The sequence below is a fragment of the Sugiyamaella lignohabitans genome, chromosome B, assembly GCF_001640025.1.
Source record: "Sugiyamaella lignohabitans strain CBS 10342 chromosome B, complete sequence".
NCBI lineage: Eukaryota > Fungi > Ascomycota > Dipodascomycetes > Dipodascales > Trichomonascaceae > Sugiyamaella > Sugiyamaella lignohabitans.
Window position 1 is genome coordinate 2,323,879 of NC_031674.1, and position 20,297 is coordinate 2,344,175.

General features: G+C 43.0%; 7 protein-coding genes and 1 non-coding gene across 8 annotated transcripts; 5 read left to right on the forward strand and 3 right to left on the reverse strand.

Moving 5' to 3' along the window:
- Positions 1-2,488: 2,488 nt before the first annotated feature.
- Positions 2,489-4,021, forward strand: VHS1 (putative serine/threonine protein kinase VHS1; the record flags this gene model as incomplete). Its single annotated transcript, XM_018879699.1, has 1 exon — positions 2,489-4,021. One exon carries the CDS (start codon positions 2,489-2,491, stop codon positions 4,019-4,021), a length of 1,533 nt encoding a protein of 510 aa, XP_018737590.1.
- Positions 4,022-6,736: 2,715 nt separating this feature from the next.
- CDC14 (phosphoprotein phosphatase CDC14) lies at positions 6,737-8,164 on the reverse strand (the record flags this gene model as incomplete). Its single annotated transcript, XM_018879700.1, has 1 exon — positions 6,737-8,164. The coding sequence occupies one exon, from the start codon at positions 8,162-8,164 to the stop codon at positions 6,737-6,739; it is 1,428 nt and encodes a 475-aa protein (XP_018737591.1).
- Positions 8,165-11,111: 2,947 nt separating this feature from the next.
- Positions 11,112-13,016, forward strand: FAT1 (long-chain fatty acid transporter FAT1; the record flags this gene model as incomplete). The annotated part of the gene is made up of 1 exon (XM_018879701.1): positions 11,112-13,016. The coding sequence occupies one exon, from the start codon at positions 11,112-11,114 to the stop codon at positions 13,014-13,016; it is 1,905 nt and encodes a 634-aa protein (XP_018737592.1).
- Positions 13,017-13,217: 201 nt separating this feature from the next.
- LEU2 (3-isopropylmalate dehydrogenase) lies at positions 13,218-14,312 on the reverse strand (the record flags this gene model as incomplete). Its single annotated transcript, XM_018879702.1, has 1 exon — positions 13,218-14,312. The coding sequence occupies one exon, from the start codon at positions 14,310-14,312 to the stop codon at positions 13,218-13,220; it is 1,095 nt and encodes a 364-aa protein (XP_018737593.1).
- A 1,320-nt stretch (positions 14,313-15,632) lies between these two features.
- STM2 (Uncharacterized protein C16G5.07c) lies at positions 15,633-16,421 on the forward strand (the record flags this gene model as incomplete). Its single annotated transcript, XM_018879703.1, has 1 exon — positions 15,633-16,421. The coding sequence occupies one exon, from the start codon at positions 15,633-15,635 to the stop codon at positions 16,419-16,421; it is 789 nt and encodes a 262-aa protein (XP_018737594.1).
- A 282-nt stretch (positions 16,422-16,703) lies between these two features.
- AWJ20_2738 (uncharacterized protein) lies at positions 16,704-17,321 on the forward strand (the record flags this gene model as incomplete). Its single annotated transcript, XM_018879704.1, has 1 exon — positions 16,704-17,321. One exon carries the CDS (start codon positions 16,704-16,706, stop codon positions 17,319-17,321), a length of 618 nt encoding a protein of 205 aa, XP_018737595.1.
- Positions 17,322-17,755: 434 nt separating this feature from the next.
- AWJ20_2739 lies at positions 17,756-17,845 on the forward strand (the record flags this gene model as incomplete). Its single annotated transcript has 1 exon — positions 17,756-17,845. It is a non-coding gene; the product is annotated as a tRNA-Phe (tRNA).
- An 806-nt stretch (positions 17,846-18,651) lies between these two features.
- On the reverse strand, positions 18,652-20,223 carry DIT2 (Dit2p; the record flags this gene model as incomplete). The annotated part of the gene is made up of 1 exon (XM_018879706.1): positions 18,652-20,223. One exon carries the CDS (start codon positions 20,221-20,223, stop codon positions 18,652-18,654), a length of 1,572 nt encoding a protein of 523 aa, XP_018737596.1.
- Between the last annotated feature and the right edge of the window lie 74 nt (positions 20,224-20,297).

The following is a 20,297-nucleotide window of genomic DNA, read 5'->3' on the forward strand; positions in this document are numbered from 1 at the left end:
TCCATATTTCTTGATGTTCAACCAACGTATCTGTGTATGTGTTTCATCATTTATATGGAGGGCCTGCAATTGTCTCCACTCGGCTCTCTAAACTGTCTCTAGACCGTTTACCGATGCGAATCGATGCAAATGTGGAGACTAGGAAAAAACGTTGGCTCAGAAGATGGCTCTTATTTACCGGTCGTGAGGTTTTTTTATCAAGTACAATTTTCTTTAGCGATAGTAGAGCACAGACCATCAGCAGGGGCAAATAATTCTTTAAGATGGACCAAACTTAAAACGTAAGTCTTTACCAGTTTAGATGATTTCATCGTCATCTTGTTGAATGTTGTTAAACAAAGTATAATATTGGTTTATGACCTAGACCCATCCTGTTCACTATAGCCATGCCGGTATGCTGTAAGATGGTTTCAGAACTAGATCACCCATCTAATCTAACAACGGTATATTATTGACATAGATCTTTACTATATATCGATCTCCGCCTCCAACGGTAGGTTATAAGCATATGGATCGATGGCTTAGATAATATACCGATAAGGCGCACCAACCAAAAAAATAACTGTAATAACAAAAATAAAAATAAATAAATAAATAAATAAATAACCAGAAAATTACTCGAACAAAGTAACTGTTGTTTCCGATTGCGCAGGCGGAAATTATTTTTATTTCGTTACCCCTTCGTCGTTATTTTTTAACTTGTGAGATCTGGCATATAGCCTGTTACAGTGTTTCTCCTGTTTGTTTGTTTCTGATTGATCAATGCTATAGGGACGGTTGACGCGTTCATCGGACGGACATTTGGCTTTGTTGCCAGTGTCCAAACCTCAACAGTAGGTGCGCACTTGGTCGGAGCTTGCTGTGCCGTTCTTCCGTCTAATATCCGGAGGTGGTCTCAGACTACTACCTTTTCCTAGAGCCCTTTATTGCATTTATCCCTTTCTAACTTCCCCTGATTTTAATGCATCGATTTTTTTAGGATATTTTATCTCCTGTCTAGTGCTTTGGCTCTCCCCTTACACCCCCTACTATAGCCCCGCGTTCCCCCTATATGTAGATTTATTCTACTTAATGGGATAACCTGCAGCCCGTTAATTTAACACTAAGTAATAATTTTAAATTTCTTTTCCATACATGCAGGTAGTTTCATGTAGGAATTTTTTGTGACCAACAGAGCCAATCCCACTTTATGCACTGGCTATCGACAGGTAAGCCGTCTCAGGTAAAAAGGGATGATGAACAAGTTTCAGATCTCCATAGAAAGAAAGTGATCATACACTGATCTACGAGATCTGGTTAATAAAAAGTAATATCGATATCTGGCAGTTTAAACCCTGACCGCGTATTGGTAGATAGGAATGAATATCAACGGACGAGACTGTTGGCTATAGCTTGTAAACATTATAGCCCAAAGCAGCTATAATTTACAGACACTTTGTTGTAGCGTTCAACCGTTTATAGGTCCGAGCGAGCTATAATCTATTGCACTTTCTGCTCAATGCCACGCTGGAACCGTTGTGTTCGATGTGTGTAAACCTCTTTAACAGACTTGCGTTACTGGCGCTACTGGACTATCGTGTCAAGTCACTAGTGACCTCCCTAGTTTATTTATTTATTTATTAATTATTAATATAATTCTGCGTCCTCTTTTCACTAGCTCAGCATTTAATTTATCTCGCCGACAATCTCCATATGCTAAGAGTAAAATATAACACTAGCTTCACCAAGCTGTCCATCAGGCAGGCAGCCAGACAGGCCAGACAGGCAGCTAGCTGCCAGCTAGATGCTAGATGCCTGGTTGACTGTGTGCTTACCCACCTGCTTGCTGCTCAGTTTGTATGCTTACATACTGGTATACTTGTTGGATGCCAGTCTTGTTCGAAAGGGCGGCGTTGAGCTGCTGATTTCATATGGTTGCTTGCTTGCCTGACAACAATCTCTGCACCTGTGTCCCTAAATTACCCCTATAAATCCTGTAATCCGACTTCTAGGGCTGATGCCAGTATCTACATTGGTCTTCATGCACGGAGGGTTGGAGGGAAGCAGAAATTTCTTTTCTCACTACACTCCTTAGCAGACATTGCATGTATAAAAAAAAACGTTACAGATCATATATCATTTATAACCTAAAACTATTAGCTATGCATGCTATGCAAGCTATGCAGTCCATGCATCCATATAAACAGATCATTCCTATTATAATTGTACCATCTAGAAATTACCCCTAGAGATTCTTTTTCAATACTGGTCGAATCTGGTATATAATCTCACCATATCCCGATTATGTGCAAGTTGTTTGTCGTGAATTTTTTGACTATTTATTAATTACATACTGGTGTTGACTTGTGATTTTTTTTATATTTGTTTATCTTTTATCTGGTTGGTTTTTGCTTTTTTGCCTCATCTGTTTGCTTCAAAATTATATTGCTTCAATATCCAGTTTAGTTGATACATCACTCACTCCTCTACGATTCATATCAATATCACAATGGTTAAACGCTCAATTGGAGACAATAGCAGCTGTGATGCTACTGGTCACAAGACTAGGTCACAATTACCTAGGCCCGAACATAATCTAGGGAAAATTATTAACAACCGCATCCAGCTCACTGGCCTCATTGGTACTGGTGAGTATGGTACTGTATACTCAGCTGTTGATATTTACAGCCGAGAGAAGCTCGCAGTCAAAGCACTTCCTAGGCAACTTTCAGCAATTGGTGCAAATGGCCCATCAACAAAACGTAGACGAGTTGCCAGCTCTCAAGATGAAAGATATATTGATGCTGATTATGCGTCGTTTGATAAAGTGACTGCATTCTCAAACCTCTATCCCACTGACAGGGCTTATAGAGAGGCTGCTTTGCATTTGAGAGTTCATGGTCACCCCAATATTCTTAGTATTCTGGAAATTCTAGAGTCAGTACAATATCTGTTTTTGGTTCTAGATTACTATCCTCGGGGTGACTTATTTCATTGCATTACAGACTTGCGATGGTACGTGGGGGATGATACCAGTGCTCGAGCCATTTTCAGTCAGCTTGCTGATGCAGTAACGTTTTGTCACAAAAATGGTGTTTATCACTGTGATTTGAAGCCTGAGAATGTTCTCGTCAGTGATGACGGTTCAACCATTCGTTTGGCTGACTTTGGATTAGCTACAACTCAGATGCTAAGTTCAGACTTTGGCTGTGGCTCTACTTTTTACATGTCACCAGAGAGAATCAGTCATAGTGGAGAACAAGCTCGAGTGGGAGCTTATTTCTCAACAATTGCAGCCGATGTATGGGCCCTTGGTGTCATCCTACTAAATCTCACCTGTGGGCGAAATCCTTGGAGGAAGGCATCAAAGTTTGATGACAACTCATACAAGGCGTTTCTTCGAGATAGTCATTTCTTGCAAAGAATATTGCCAGTGTCGTCTGATTTAAACGCCATTTTATTACGTGTTTTCACTCCTTCTGCACGAACCCGCATCAGTCCTGAGTCTTTACACTGGCTGGTTGTCACTTGCAAACACCTCACTGTTACAAATCAACCCCCAGTTCCATCCAATGTTGCCGCCCCACCAACTGTTACACCAGTGACCACTGCTAGTTATCACAAAACTCCGGTTATTGGTGCAAGTGTACTACCACCAACACCTATCGCATCACCTTTATCCACATCTGACGATTCATTGCCTAGCACAAAACAAAATATCCTACCGCCAACCCAAACCAAGACAATCCCAACGCAAAGTACAACTTCTCCAAAGGCTCTTGACTCGAGAGCACTTGGCTCGGCTTCCCCTTCACTATCACCAACTTCACCATTGACAGGACTGGGACTTTTGCCAGCCCCCAAATTCAATAGTGGTGCAGTCTTACCCCCGATCAGTACCCTAGACCTGTCCTCCAATGCATATATGAGAACTCCTAGAACGAGTCCGATTCATGGTTCTCACAGCTTCCCTCCTGCTCCTACTCATAGTCGCCAACCAATAACCACCGACCAACTTCCTCTCACACCAATTCTATCGTGAGTCTCCTAAAACTACTAAATTATCATGTTATATAATGTATAGCTAAGCTAGTGCAGCTTCTATCACTTGCCATTACGACCAATAGATTATTTATTCCTACCTTTGTATTTCTCATATGGTTGAACGATGCTTCGGGGAGTGGAGATACGTATATGCATCACGTGAACTGTTTAAAAACGTTAACATCCACACAGTTCGCCGGGGACATGATGCGTCGCAGGAGAGAATCTGCAGGGAGTGTCAATCTTATGCGTCGATGAACACATCTCGGGTGAGTAACCTCAGACCGGTAAGCTATGCACAGGGAAACGCCTTGAATAACCTCGCCCTCTCCTCAAACTGACACGGACATAAAAGAAACGTTTGGTTGGCACATAATGAAGCCAAGCCACCTAGTCTTGAACTTTGATTCCATGTAGCCTGCTGTTACAAGTTAATTGAGGCTGGATTTGTACCTGGTGCCTTACCTAGTGCCTTACCTTAGTGAAAATTCTTCAGGTACAGGGAAAGAAAAGGTTTGTTAGCTGTGTCATGCCGGGTATAGACCGGACCAGCCACAGAAGCGGGTCTGTAGACAGCGCTGATAATGTCACTGACATTTTGCGATCTTGTCTTACACCCTTCGTGCAAGTCTGTTTCGTGACTGACAGCGATTTACTCAACAAACCGAGATCTTGGGGAAAAGCCGGAGAAAAAAAGAAATCAATATTGCCCTTTGACCACCGGGTTTCGTCCTGTTTCCTTCAACCTGCACTTTACTCCAATGGTCAACCCCAATGATGTGGTACATTAATTATCTACACGTTTCTGAATGTATGCAGTCAATCGGTTTCTTTTGCAACTGTTCTTCTGAAACTTGTATCAAGGAGAGATAATTATTTTTGTTCTTCTCGCATGTCCAATTGCTGAGGACGCCGATCCTTTCAATTTACCTAAAACGGCTTAATTGATTTGCACGGCTGCATCGACGCGCTACGCGTCGCGTGGTGTTTTGCATATCGTTTTCGGCGCTTTTTTTTCGATGGCTGGTCGGTAATATGTACCGAACCCCGGGGTTTCTAGTTGATCTCGGAAGTTTGTTCAACCAGCTATGTAGTGAAAGTCTTTTGATAGTAACGAATGGTTGGTCAGGATGTTCAGGATGTGGCGGAGTGATGAAGTATAATTTTAATTTTAATTTTTAACTTTGGTGTACAATAAACTTTGAATAATACAATGGAAAGCAAAATGGTTGGTTTGAAATATATGCAGGACCAGAGTTTTAAAGTCAAAGCTTAAAAAAAAGTTTCTTTACAAGTAAATTGAAAGTTTTCAATTCTGTGGTAGTATACAATTATACTAATCGGCTGTGCACTCCTAAGACCCACTCTCGCTTCTACTTCTCGCCAACTAAAAATGCAGTACATGCTTTGAATCAACAGTTACTTACTGCTAAATATCTATATCCTAGTAACCGCGAGTAATAAATCCAAGTCTGGCTGTCCAAGATCAACACCATAGGTCACACCTGGTGTTGCCATTATTTTGTTGCGGATCTGTTGTGGCGCGCATGTCGGTAATCTTCTCGGGATGGCTAATCGTAGGTGTGATCCCATGTTTAAGATTGGTTGATCTATGCATTCAAGCCACAATGAGTCCCATTCATAAAGTTTGATTCGCCGGACTAGCAGTTCAGCAAACATCCAGGAAATAATATTGGTATAGCCATATTATTCTAGATAATCATCGAGCTTTGGGCTAAAAACCTGGTGATGGCTTCATCGTGCTTAGAGTTAGGTGGTTGGTATCGGGTAAAAGTGGCCGGACCATGATCATTTGCGTAAACAAAGACACATACACAAAGGCACCTTGTCGACTCATATAAGGCGGGTCATTTCTTGAAATTGAATCTTGGTTATCAAACGACAAGTTTTCACTATGTCTGATATTGATACATTGATAGGCTCACCTGCTGATACACACCTGTCGGCTTTTACAAAACCATGCTGCTCTCAATATATACATGAAACCGATGTTGGCAGTTGCCCACCTATACCAAGACTTTCTAGCCGCCGGCCATGCTATAATTTTGTGAGACATAGTGGGACCAAAATGCATTCTCCTACAGCTAGTACTGATTCTGATAGTCTAACGATAGTTGACTACAGTCCTCTAGCAAAGAGAAGCCGGAGGTCAAGTTACAACTTTACCGATTACGGCTTATTTTCAAATCTTGAAAATAAACCCGAATTACCGAAACTCACTACAGCAAGAAATTGCAGAAGAGCCTTCAGTGCTTACAACCAGGAAGAATTGTTGAATTGGCGGTACGGTAGACATGTCAAAGAAATTGATATATATGAGAAGCCGCCAGCTCCATTGGAAAAGGACAAACGTTCCGAGAAAACAGGCGACCCCACAACCGACTCACGGTCAAAGAAGCAGAAGTTTTTGAAATCATGCCAAAGACAAGTGCTCAAGCTGTTCATCAGACGAACAACTGTTACTGCGTAACACTACATTTATTTTATATTTATTTTCAGGTCAACTGACCATTTCATTCTAAGTGGCTAATGTAATAACTGGGCAGAGCCCACCGATCCCACTGTGAACAAACTATAAAGAGAATGATAATATAATTGTGACTAAAACAAACAACAAAGCGTAAGCCATAAAACAAACATGGGTACATGATTATAAAAACTACAAATAGAGGGAGAGAGGGGGTGGGGTAATTTATTTTCTCCTTACAGTGCCAGCGCTGACTTTTCGGACACCTCCAGAACCACTAGCCAATCTTGTAGAACGTCTGGTGACGGATGGAGGGCCATCTATGGCAGAAACTCCAACAGGTGACTGAGGTGGTGAGGATGATAGCGTGGTCGTTGTGGTTGTCGTAGTAGTTGTTGTTTTGTACTGATAGCTGGGAGGTCTTGGCTGACGAACCCTTTGTGGCGACGGATTGGAGGTGGATCGTAACTTCCTGGCCATTATTATTTGTTGTTGTTGGGACAGAGTATCTGTCACAGTTCTTTTAGGAGACTTTTGTACAAGTAATTGAGGTTGAGACTCGTTGGCAAGGACCAAGTCATCAAAATCTTCGTCATCGCTGTTTGCACCGCCATTTATAGGTCTGGCTATTTTGGTTCTTCCATTATAATTTTCGTTATCATTGTCATCAATTGGAGGCTTAGCATTTCCTCTCAGCACCGATAATTGGTTGGATGCCTGTCTATGAGCGGGTGATGGACTGTTCTTTCTTGGCTGTCCGGGTGTTGGTACGGGCAATGCCGAATTTGTATTGTCTACTTCTCCCAAGATACTTCTTTCTGGAGTTTTTGGAGGCTGGCCCGTGCCAAGTACTCTTCGAGAACGGGCACCATGTTGACCTAGTTCTTTCTCAACATCTACAAGTGGGCTATATCCAGCCAGGCTTGGGTCGCTGTTCTTGGAGACACACATGGTTCTACGCCATTCTCTGAATTCATTCTGATGCAAGTATAACCAATGTTGCTGGGGTCCTACAACCATTCCTGGTCTAAGGAATCTCATATAAGCGATAGCTTCGGCAGCTGTGAATCCATAGGTGTAGATAAGATGTGCTCCTATAAGACATCCAGTACGGCCCAAGCCTGCTTTACAGTGTACAGCCACTTTTCCATTTTGTGCAATGACGCCCTCAACAGCACCAATAAAAGCTTGCACGAAAAGCATCGTAGGACATGTACCGTCATCAAAAATTAAATCTATGTGTTTAATGCCTCTTGCTTCAAACTCTTCCTTATTGTATAAATGCGAGTTTAACCTGACTACAAGCTTAACCTGGTGAGCTTCAAAGTAATCTAGAACTTGGCTAAACGAGTATGGTAATGGAGATTCGTAATCAGCTTGCTGGGGTGATGCAAAAGCAATAAAATGAGGAGGGATTTCGTTAAAGTCACCTTGGTCAACCCGTTCATACAGTTCGTACTCTTCAAGGTTAAATGCCTTTAAATCTAAAAGCTTTTGCTCTTTGGCTCGCCACACTCCATATACGACATCTTGGATAGTCATAGTGAAATCTGCTACTGCATAGCCAGCATCACGGAATGGCATGAATGGAGGATCAGCCTGAGCAATGGGAGCAAGTACCAAATGAGGAGGCCATGACTGAATTAGTACCATGTAACAACACAATACACAGGCAGCGTTAGCCCGGTCTCTAGGATTGGTTTTCGAGTATAATACAACCGCTTTACCTTCGTTTTCCTCTTCACCCAAAATCTCGTGAAGAGTCACAGCAAATCTGTAGAGATGTCCTATATGCAGTGGACCAAAATCATGGTGGAATGAATTGTATGGCAAAGCATCATCAATAGTGAAGTGGACAACCGAAGGAGTATCGGTTGGGGTATAATCGTAAGCTGCAAGATAGATGCGATCTAGAAAGAGTTAGAAAAGGACTTCTTAACAGACCCTATAGATTATTTTGATATGATAATAATATTTACCTTTCAAAAATTCAATTACGGGAATTTTCTGTCTTCGTGACATGGTGAACAAGTCTTATGGGCTTGATATGCTGGAGATGAGCTGATGAGTGCGGTTAACAAGCACAAGCTGAGTCACGAAGAAGTTTAGTAATTTGAAATGGCAACGAAATGATGATTTGCTAAGAGTTCAAGTCAAATTCAATAAAGATAAACAAATGGTCAGACTAGTATATCAAGTGAGGTCGAGTATGTTTGTTATTGTTTATATCCTGCGGCTCGTCGGGGTCTGCATCATGCATGGTCCAGTGCATATAAACAGCACGGCTGGAGCCAATCTAGGCTAGACTGTTGTTAAGGTCTATGCAGGTCGAAGGATAAACAAGTTTCTATAGAAACAGACCCTGACATGAGCGCGTGAGCACAAACAAACAGGAGGGACAACATTTGGTGGGAAATCAAAATCGCCAGACTGTTTGCGAGTACACTCATAATTGAGTAATTCTCACTGTCATAGTGAGATCGAGAAAAAACAAGCTGACTCGACTATTCCTTTAACAGTCGAGATCATTTAACACTCGTGATGCTAACATTGTTTGTGTGCATAACCGTTTTGAGATGATTAGATACAAGATATGCTGCAGGGAGCACCAAAGACCACACACTGAGCACTCGAAAGGGGTACGGACTTCCCCTGGAAAAGCAAGATAGTCCTTGACTTCTGCCTGAGCAATTGCCTCAGACTGGGCACTGCCCGAGAGCCCGTTGTGCTCGGTTCGCGAGCGCTTGCTGGTCCCTTCGGTTGGGGGTCTTCCGAAGTCAGACTCAAGCGAAGCGAGAGGACGGGTCTGCGGCGGAACCCAAGCCGCTGTAGGTAAATGCCCAAGCCCCAAGGGGCTGTTGAGAATTTTCCGTCGCAGTCCCGGTTGCTGTGTTGGGACTTGTTAAGCAAGTTGTACTGTCCGATACAAGCATCTCGATCCTGTAGCTCCGGGAATGCTCAAATAGGGTCTGATAATTGCAGATATTATTGGAGCCGCTACTTCGCTGTTAATTTTTCTCATTGCTTAGTTCGTTGATGGAATCTTCCACCTCAATCCTGATAGCCAGACTCTAGAAATCTAGTTTCTGTTATTCATGTTTCGAAATCGCAAAGTCGCTTGTCCGAATTGATCGCTCTCGACGGTGCCAGCACGCGAGGAACCAGTTGTTAGGGCCTGAAACCGGAGTAATCAATCATACAGTGTTAAGTATAGCGTAATGTAGAATAATATTTCTCTTAGGCGAAGCTCATGTGATGAGGAACGTGGCAAGACTACTTACTCTCACTACAGCACCCCCGCATTTACGCAGCAGTAGGTTCTTCGCTATGCAACTGGCCAAGGAGTATCTTCTGCCTGTTATCTTGCACTCTTGTTTCGAAAAATTCGAGACATTATATATTCAGAACAAACCGTTAAAGTCCTTTGAACCAATTTAGTCTCTGCCAATATTAAATAACGTGCCCGGTGCCGAAGGTTTTCGGTAGAAGTCGTCCTGATCCAGGTTCGAAATCGTGCCGAGGTGATTTGATGAGACGGCTGAAGGCGTTGTCGCAATATACTGCGAATTAGCACCGAAATCGCAATGTCAACTTGGTACCCTGCAGCTCATGTAGCATGGAACTGGTTAGTAAGGTACAGTACCCGAGGAACTTTACAGGCACTCTACATGAAGCTACAGGAACAAGTACACGAAAATTACAAGTGATACAAGATACAGATACTCCCGTTGGGCCTCGCATTTATGTTGCGTTAAGCCCCATTTGGCTTACCACGTCTGAAATTGCTTATACCCCAGTCAGAATCCACCTCCCTGTCATGCATGTGATGCATTTTGCAGAAAAAAAAATTACATATGTGGTTCCGCCCCGCCCCAACAACACAGGAGAATTCAGAGTTGTTGGTGAGTTATTCGCTAACAATTCAGTATTAAGGAATAAATTTTGTTTTAATTGGGAGTTGACTGGTAATTTATCTTTGCGTTTGAAGAAAAAATGTTAGTTCGACCCATACCCCATTATCGGTGCTTCTGGCTGTAAAAAATCAAGATCACATGCACTTCATCGGATAGCTGTGGAGATACCTTGGATCTCTGATGGGGTTAAGCCCTTACCCAGGACTATTCCATCCATACTCCATCGACATGTGGATTATTACCGAGGTAAGGCGAGTCTGATATGGGCGTCCAAGCCAACTGTAATCTATCTATATATATATATGTGAAGAAGGGCATCGTCACTCTACTGAGTACTAGCAAGATAATCGGTGGCGATTTGTTCATTAATTACATTAATTCATCAGTTGTGGGTATATTATACATTAAATTCGACTGCTCTACATAGAACCAGCTAACAGGAAAATATCATCGGAGGCCGACATTATTAGATTCTCTCGTTTATTTGTTGTTGAGATCTTGATTTGAAGTCCTTGAATCTGAAGTCGATATTTCTTCAGAGTTATATTCTAGTTAGAAAAGAGTTTGCTTGGATTGTACCATTATTTGTCCTGTTTATTTGCATTGAAGGGCTCTATAGGTACGAGTAAAAGAGTTTGGATTATTCGTTTTCTCAAGTGTTGAATATTGCATTTCACTAGAACGAGATGTCAGGCCTTGAATTAGCTGCGCTTGGAGCGCTGGCGGCCGCGTATACTGATGCTAATCTTCGTCTTTCGGTTGATCTAGGAATGGCTAGTCAGATTATAAAGGTGTTCATCCAAGCATTTTTAGCAGAGAGAAGAGGACAATGCAACTTTTACCATGTCTTCGAAAGAACTGTGAAAAGAAAACCTGATGGAATTGCTCTAGTCTATCCTCGACCTATTCCTGGTAAGACGTCCAAAGACGGCGATGCCGCTTTTGCACTGGAGACTTACACCTACCGACAATTGCATAATATTATTCTCAAGTATGCTCACCTGCTACACTTTGAGTATAATATTGGGCAGGGAGATAGTGTAGCATTTGACTGTGTCAACAAATCAGAGTATGTTTTTGTTTGGATGGCCTTGTGGTCGATTGGAGCTAAGCCCGCTTTTATCAATTATAATCTCAAGGATCATTCCTTGGTCCATTGTATCAAGGCAGCTAATGCTAAGATTGTTATTGTGGATGACGAGGTTGCTGACAATGTTCGACCCATTGAGGATAAGCTGGATGGCGTCCCTGTAGTGTATATGGACAAATACTTTTATCAACAAGTACAAAATTCACCTCCATATGATGCTCCAGCTTCAGAAAGAAATCCTGACGACAAATTATTCGGAACTGCTATGCTGATTTACACATCTGGTACCACTGGCCTTCCCAAGGCTGCCATTATGTCATGGCATAAAGCAACACTTGGTGCCGGCACCTACGCTTACGCCAACCGAATTAGATCCACTGATATTATTTATTCGGCTATGCCTTTGTATCACTCGACCGCATCGATTCTAGGTTTCCTCAACGCTATGTATATGGGTGCTGGTTATGCAATTGGCCACAAATTCTCGACCTCGACTTTCTGGACTCAAGTCAAGTTGACCAAGGCCACTGGTATCCAATACGTCGGCGAAACCTGCAGATACTTGTATAACGCACCACCCCACAAAGATGAACGCAATCACAACCTTCGGTTTGCGATTGGCAACGGTCTGAGACCTGACGTCTGGGCGAAATTCAAAGAGAGATTCAACATTAGAGATATTGGAGAGTTCTACGGAGCCACTGAGTTCCCTACTGCGGTTACCAACTTCCAGACAGGTGAATTCGGTATCGGTTCAGTCTCCAATTATGGCAAATTAATTAACGGAGTCCTCAGTAAAACTAGATATAGAATTCTTCGGGTAGATCCCGACGATCCCAATGAAATTTGGAGAGATCCAAAGACTGGTTTTGGTCGCGAAGTGGATGTGGGTGAGCCTGGTGAGTTTGTTTTCCGCGTGAAGGCAGATCGAGTCCATGAGAACTTTCAAGGATACACAAACGATAAGGAGGCCACCAAGAAAAAGATTCTCTACGACGTTCTTAGCAAGGGCGACGCATTTATCAGATCTGGTGACCTGCTCAAACGTGATTCCGATGGTCTCATATACTTCGTAGACAGAATGGGTGATACATTTAGATGGAAGAGTGAAAATGTGTCTACAAACGAGATCGAGGAGTCTATGACTGGAGTTCCAGGCATTTCCCAAGTTATTGTTGTTGGAGTTAAGGTTCCCAACCATGAGGGTCGTGCTGGTTTCGCTGTCATTCAACCCAACAGTCTCAGCGACCTGCCTGATCTGGACCAGTTAGCTAAGCATCTTATTGCAAAGCTCCCACGATATGCTGTTCCCATTTTCCTGAAGTTTGTCCCTGAAATCGAAACTACCGGTAACAATAAGGTGCAGAAGAGCCGTTACCGTAACCAGAAGATTCCCAGCGACTCAGAGAAAGAGGTCATCTACTGGCTCAAAAATGACACCTATGTACCACTGACGCATGACGATTGGAGCCTTGTCACTTCTGGCAGCTCCCGTCTCTAATCCTATAATTATATTGTACTGTTTTACTCATTTTGTTGGACAAGTGTTCAAAGCGTGTTGCGACTAGGAAAGCTTCCAGATGCGTAATTATCACGTCGTTTCGCGAAGCAAACATAACCGGTCTGGGGCGGAGCCCAGCCGCCGGAGGCATGGGACCAGAAGAGCAAGAGCTGATAATTAATTAATATATAGTAGATATTTTTAAGCCAGAAGCTTCTTGACTTGGGCAGAGATGGCATCTCCGACCTGTGTCGTGGATGCAGAGCCGCCAAGGTCTCCAGTGTGAACACCAGCATCAAGAACAGTGCGAACGGCAGCCTCAACAGCGTCAGCAGCCTCCTTGAGATTGAGTGATAGACGGAGCATCATAGCGGCAGATAAAATGGCAGCAATGGGGTTGACCTTGTTTTTGGGTAGATCAGGTGCACTACCGTGACAGGGTTCATAGAGTCCAAATGCATTGTTCTTGTCAGGAAGAGACGAGAGAGAAGCCGATGGCAGCAGACCTAAGGAACCAGGAATGACAGAAGCCTCGTCAGAGATGATGTCACCGAACATGTTGTTGGTGATAATAACACCATTCAAGGCGGTCGGACTCTTGATAAGCATCATAGCAGCCGAATCGATTAATTGATGTTGTAATTTGAGTTGAGGGAATTCCTTGCTGATAGTTTCAGTCACAACCTTTCTCCAAAGTCTAGAAGAAGCCAGGACATTGGCCTTGTCCAAACTCCAAACTGGTAGAGGAGGGTTGGATTGAAGAGCCAAAAACGCGGCCATTCTGGTAATTCGTTGAACTTCAGCAACGCTGTATTCTTCAGTATCGCTTGCAACACCGGATCCGTCATCTTCCTTACGAGCTCCAAAGTAAATACCACCAACGAGCTCACGGACAACTGTGAAATCGGTGCCACGAACAATATCAGCCTTGAGAGGAGAAAGTTCGACAAGCGAGTCACTGGCAAATGAACATGGTCTCAAATTGGCATACAGATTAAGCTCCTTGCGGATTTTGAGAAGTCCTTGTTCAGGACGAACTGCCCCGGTACCCCACTTGGGACCACCAACGGCACCTAAAAGTACCGCGTCAGCCTTCTTGGCAGCTTCGAGAGTCTCATCAGGAAGAGGCGATCCGGTAGCATCGATAGCAGCACCACCAATTAAATGGTTGTGGAAGGTAAACTTGATGTCTTTGCGAACTTCCGAAATGGCTTCGAGCACCTTGACTGCCTCAGCAATGACTTCTGGACCAGCATGGTCACCACCGAGAATCACAATGTTCTTTGTTTCAGACATATTGTTTTACATGCAGTGGATAAAGCTGTTTTGTTCAATTATAAATAACCCAAGGATCAATGTTGAACCAATTCACTTAATATGTTGTGCGTGATCTTTCTGATCTCTGTTGATATTTATATATGACCAATGTGAAAAAGTCACCCAGCATCTCACTCTGCATACAGACGCCGGTACCGGGGATCCCCACACACATAAACTTACCTGCATGCGATGTCGGTGACACAAAACTGCATGTCACGCCGGTTACCGTCCGATACTCCAGTCCGTGGCCAATATACTCCAAAGCTGTGAACCCGGGCCTATCCGAAATCGCTACCTTTTCTGTAACTGTCCCCCGCCAAGTCGGTTTACTTGCTATCCAGGATCCAGAGTGGGTCTCCGGCGGTCGGGGCTTTGCCCCACACCCCTGGCTCCTCTCGCCTCGCTCGAGTCGGATACGGGCATTCGGTCATGTTTTTCGTCAATTGGGTTCTGGATGGTTCTGAATAGGTCAATAATTAACTGGCTCCGAAAACTACTGGCTGTTAACTGCATATTCTGCGTTCGAAGAGTCCTAGCCCAAGTCAGCCTCGCGTCCAGCAGTGATCCAGTAACTGGTGAAGCTTACTTATTCTGCAAGTGATTGAGATATCCACAGTGGCGGTGAATTGCATTCGATTAGAACCGGCAGAACTCCTGAGTATTATTAGGGATGTTTCGAGTCTCTCCAAATATCGCTCGTATGGTGGCGACGACCATGGGCTCTACAGCACGCCCACTGGTCGCACGCCGGACAATTATGAACAACAGTGGTAACATGACATTTTTCCAGCATCAAGCGCTACCAACAAACACTGTGATCCGATTTGTTCCCCAGCAGACTGCCTGGGTTGTCGAGCGCATGGGAAAGTTTCACAGGTGAGTAAGATATATAGCATGTCAAAGAAACAAGTGGGACAATGTGAATGTCTGGTTGGCTTTGCCAAATACAATTGAGAGAACAGAGCCTTCCGGGATCAGGAGCTGTGCGATTTCTCTCTTCAGTCAATTAAATCCCACATTTCATTTGACCACTGACTTTATAAGATGAGATTATTTGCTAGGCAAGCACAACGGGTCCGAACCAGTCTTCCTGCGTCCAGGAGGTGGGATATGTATGATTGCTCGACTCGGCATCGCACTTAAAAAGTAGTACTAACCTGCCAAAGAATCCTTGAGCCTGGTCTGGCCATTCTGGTCCCATTTCTGGATCGTATTAGATATGTCAAGTCTCTAAAGGAGTCGGCTGTGGAGATTCCAAGTCAGAGTGCCATTACTGCTGACAATGTCACTCTGGAGATGGATGGTGTCTTATATATTCGTGTCTTTGATGCTTACAAGGCAAGTTATGGTGTGGAGGACGCTGAATACGCCATTTCACAACTAGCACAGACTACCATGAGAAGTGAGATTGGTCAATTGTCTCTGGATCATGTTTTAAAGGAGCGTCAGTCGCTCAATTCTAATATTACAACCGCCATCAACGAGGCAGCTAAAGACTGGGGTATCAAGTGTTTGCGTTATGAAATCAGGGATATCCACCCTCCTGCCAATGTTCTTGAGGCTATGCATCGTCAGGTATCTGCCGAACGATCTAAACGAGCAGAAATTCTCGAGTCTGAGGGTCACCGACAGGCCGCCATTAACAAAGCAGAAGGTAGCAAGGAATCTGTTATTCTTGCCTCTGAAGCTATCAAGGCTGAAAATATTAACAAAGCTGCTGGTGAAGCCGAGGCTATTCTAGTGAAAGCCAAAGCTACTGCCGAAGGTATCAGACAAATCGCAAAAGCCATCCAGCAAACACCCGGTGGTGTAGATGCTGTTTCATTACAAGTGGCTGAGAAGTACGTGGATGCTTTTGGAAAACTGGCAAAAGAAAGTAATACTGTTGTTATTCCTGCTGGCCTTGGAGATATGGGTGGTCTCATTGCTGGTGGCCTTGGTATCTACGACAAAATTAGAAACTCTCAGGACACTGCCAAACTAGTGTCCAATTCTGAGCCCTCGTCTGCCTCATCTAGCGTCTCAACCGATTCGGGATCTACAATATCGCCGGCCGACATTAAGAATATTGTCGATAAGCTGTAAAGGGCAGGCTGGCTCTTATGTATATTTTGTGTATAAAAAACATGATGGACGCTATGTGCTAATGTGTCTGCCTCCGGAGTCTAAATATCTGCTGGAGTACTCTTACTAGCCCTACCAGAGTTCGGAGACCAAGAAACAGCTCCAAGTTATCTAAGAACTATTGGATAGTCACGTGATTTGGCTTATAATTGCGCCATTGATACGCAACTGAGATATATAAAGAGCGAGGTTGGATTTACCAAATACTATATTACTTATTGATAATTTATTAAATCTGACACAATGTCAATATCACCAAGATATCTTAGTCATCGTCTGGGTTCTGGCGGCGCTCATACAATTGAGATCTATCTTGACTATGTATGCCCAAACAGCAAAAGGGCTTTCGAAACTCTTTTGAAAGTCTTCCCGGAGGCAGAGAAGGCCAATCCTGGACAGTTTCAGTTTATTTTTCGCCACCAGATTCAACCTTGGCACCCATCGTCTACCCTTGTAGCTGAAGCTGGAATTGCAGTTGCAAAATTGGCTCCTACCAAGTTCTGGGACTTCTCTGCTGCTTTGTTCAAAGAATCTGATCAATACTATGATGAAGCTGTTTGGAATGAGACTCGTGGCCAGACCTATGAGAGATTAGCCGATTTGGCTCATCACTCTGTTGGTTTAGAAAAGACAAAATTCCTAGATCTTGTTACTGTTGCACCAGCAAACCCACCCAAGAATGCTGGAAATAAGTTAGATAAGGATGTGAAAGCCTTTGTCAGACAGTCTCGCCAAAATGGTATCCATTTCAGTCCTACTGTGGTTGTAGACGGTATAATTGATCCTAGTATTGATTCACATTTTGATGTTGAAAAGTGGCTTTCGAAGTTACAATCAATTGATGAGGTCTCTAAGGCGTAGTTATATGGTCTCTAATGAAGTAACATAGGAATTGCGGGATAGCCTGTAACAGAATTTCATTACCGTCCTTTTTTAGTAGCTCCTACAGATATGATATATAATCTTCAATACAATAACATATTCGTTCTAGGTTCGTCCTGAAGCTTTTGCTGGTACCCATAGCAAGCTTGGGATTTTGACAATATATAGATTGAATATACTGTTTGTTGATTTTCTGAAGTACGTTACTACATATGCACGACCGATATGGCCCGAAATGAGACATCCTCACATCATGACAGCCACATCAACAATTATATCTTTTTCTCAACGCTTCTGAAGATGTAAACCGATTTATATCGGATTAATGATATTTATATGAGATAATTAACTTTTTTTCGATAAACATATGTGAATAATCCCTGTAGCAATGAAATATTTCTTGTTCAGTTGTTGCGGACTTAGCTCAGTTGGGAGAGCGCCAGACTGAAGTGTACTTTGGTCTTGATATCTGGAGGTCCTGTGTTCGATCCACAGAGTTCGCATTTTTTTTGGTTCCAATCCTTTTTGTTTACATATTAGATCTAGTATAATCCCATATAATATAAAAGTTTTTGTCCAAAAGTTCTGGGAGCCGAGGCTAGAATATAGATATATACCGATGGAACACTTGACGTTGTATGGTAGACCGACATGATAGGGTCCAGCTGAGGTGGATTTTCTATCTTATGATAGAGGATGCGGCCCAGATATCCATATGAATCTGTTAGAGAATCTAGCATCATTGTATAACTAGAGGACAAAACAAAGGGCACTTTGTATTTGGATAACCGTCGGGAAAGAGCTGCATCAGTAGCCAGCGCGAGGTGTTCTACCATTCCAAATGACGGAAGCTTGAGTGGTAAAATGGATTTGACATAATCAACCGTCGCTTGATCACCACAGCGCAGAAGCGCAAAGGGGGCAGCATCATAACTCCTGTCTTTAATAATTTGAAAGCCAGGCATAGGATAACCCTCGCGTTTAAAATCGACTTCGAGAGCAGCCAATAATTCCCTATCAAATTTACCAGAGTGGATATCAGGATATGGATAAGGAAGCGTATTAACAGCTAAGATCGGAGCATCATATTCAGGAGAGTATAGTCGGATAAACTCAATGGCTTCGACATACTTTTCAATTCTTTCAGGTTTGTGTTTTTGTATATTAGAAGACATTACGACTCTCCTGCCAACATATTGTTTACGCCAACGCAAATTATATAATGAAAAAGAAATAGAAAACGTTCCATAGTACAAGACTCAAACTAAACATACATAGACTATACCATAATCTAGCTATTTATCTACATCTACTCAATCAATCTTAGCCATACTCCTTCAGCAACAGATAAAGTTAAACTATGAAGTCCACGGAGATCTTTAAAAGATGGGGTAGCATCTGGATGTGGTTCAACGTCTCTAAAAGTCTGAAGAATGCGAACCAGTGTGAATGAGATCTCAGTCAATGCAAACTGTTGTCCCAGGCAGATTCTCGGCCCACCATTAAATGGCAGGTAATCCCACATGTGAAGCTTGCCTTCCTCCCACCTCTCGGGGCGGAAATCTTCCGCATCTTCTCCCCAGTATTTCTTCGTACGCTGCATAACATAGACCACGTAGCTTACAGTGGTCCCTTTCTTGACGAACACAGGGCTCGATTCGTCTTCACCTCCTCCCCTAGGAAGAATCGTGTCAGCTATAGCCATGCGTGAGTTCGAGGGAACAATTGGGAATAAACGGAGTACCTCATTGATTGTATTGGTGAGATAGGTTGATCGTTTTAGGGACTCAAAAGTAATTTTACTCGAGTCGTTGCCGAACGTTGTCAGAACTTCGTCTCTGAGTTTATTCCAAACACGCTTGTCCCGAGCGAGAATAAACAAAGCAAAAGAGAGCAACGACGCAGTAGTGTCTCGCCCAGCAAGAAGAATATTGAATGCTTGGTCACGAATCACCTTAGGGTCTCTCGTTTGTTTGGCAAGCTGTTCTATGAAAATATATGAAAACTCTTGATCACCAGAGTCCGCTTTTTCCTTTTCTGTTTCAGCCAATGTTTTGTGTACGAAGTAATCAACAAAGTTGTGACAAATCTTCACTTCATGCTTGAAATGGTCAGGATTAGCCAAGAATGATAATTTGCCTAGTTGGATCCTCAATCGTAATGTCTTGAGACTGCCATTAAAACATTCAGCAAATTCCTGGGCAGTAACCTTAATCTCAGGACCTTGAACTTGCCGGTTACCATTTGATAGAGAGTCTACACTTTCACCAAACAAAAACTCAGTCGCAGTATCCAAAGTCAAATTATGGAAGTAGACTTGTGCGTCAAAAAAGCCAAATCCACGGCCATTGTCTTGATTACTATCGCGCTTGAAGTTTCGAATCAATTGATCAACATGTTCATTAAGAGAATTGAGCTGAGATACTTGTTGTCTCGAGAACTGAGGACGCAATAATGCTCGTGAATGCTTCCAGCCTTCTCCACTAAGCGTAAAAATACCATCTCCCAGCAAAGGGTAAAACGCACCATGACGAAGACCAAGCGAAAAATCCTTGAAATTGGTAGCCAAGACTGCCTTAACGTTTTCTGGATCTCTTGTGACAATTCTGTTGAGACCCATGACCTCATCATGAAGTGTGTCATGTCCTGACTTGAAAAGATTCATCATAAAGTCACAAGTCTCATTACGAACCGAGGCTTGACGAGCCTTACGAAAATTAGCAATACCTAGAGGAAATGAATCAAGCAACCTGGTTGGAGGCTTTGTACGATGCTTTTTAGCCAAGTGAATTAATTCCCATCGAATATAGACTTCCCTGAATACGACAAAAAGAACCGCAAATGCTACAAGTAGCGCTAATTTGCCCAAAATCACCACCATCTTGATCGAGATTATATGTGTCCGGGATATAGAAAGAAATGTGTTTCTAGCTCAGCAAGTACCAAATCAATATT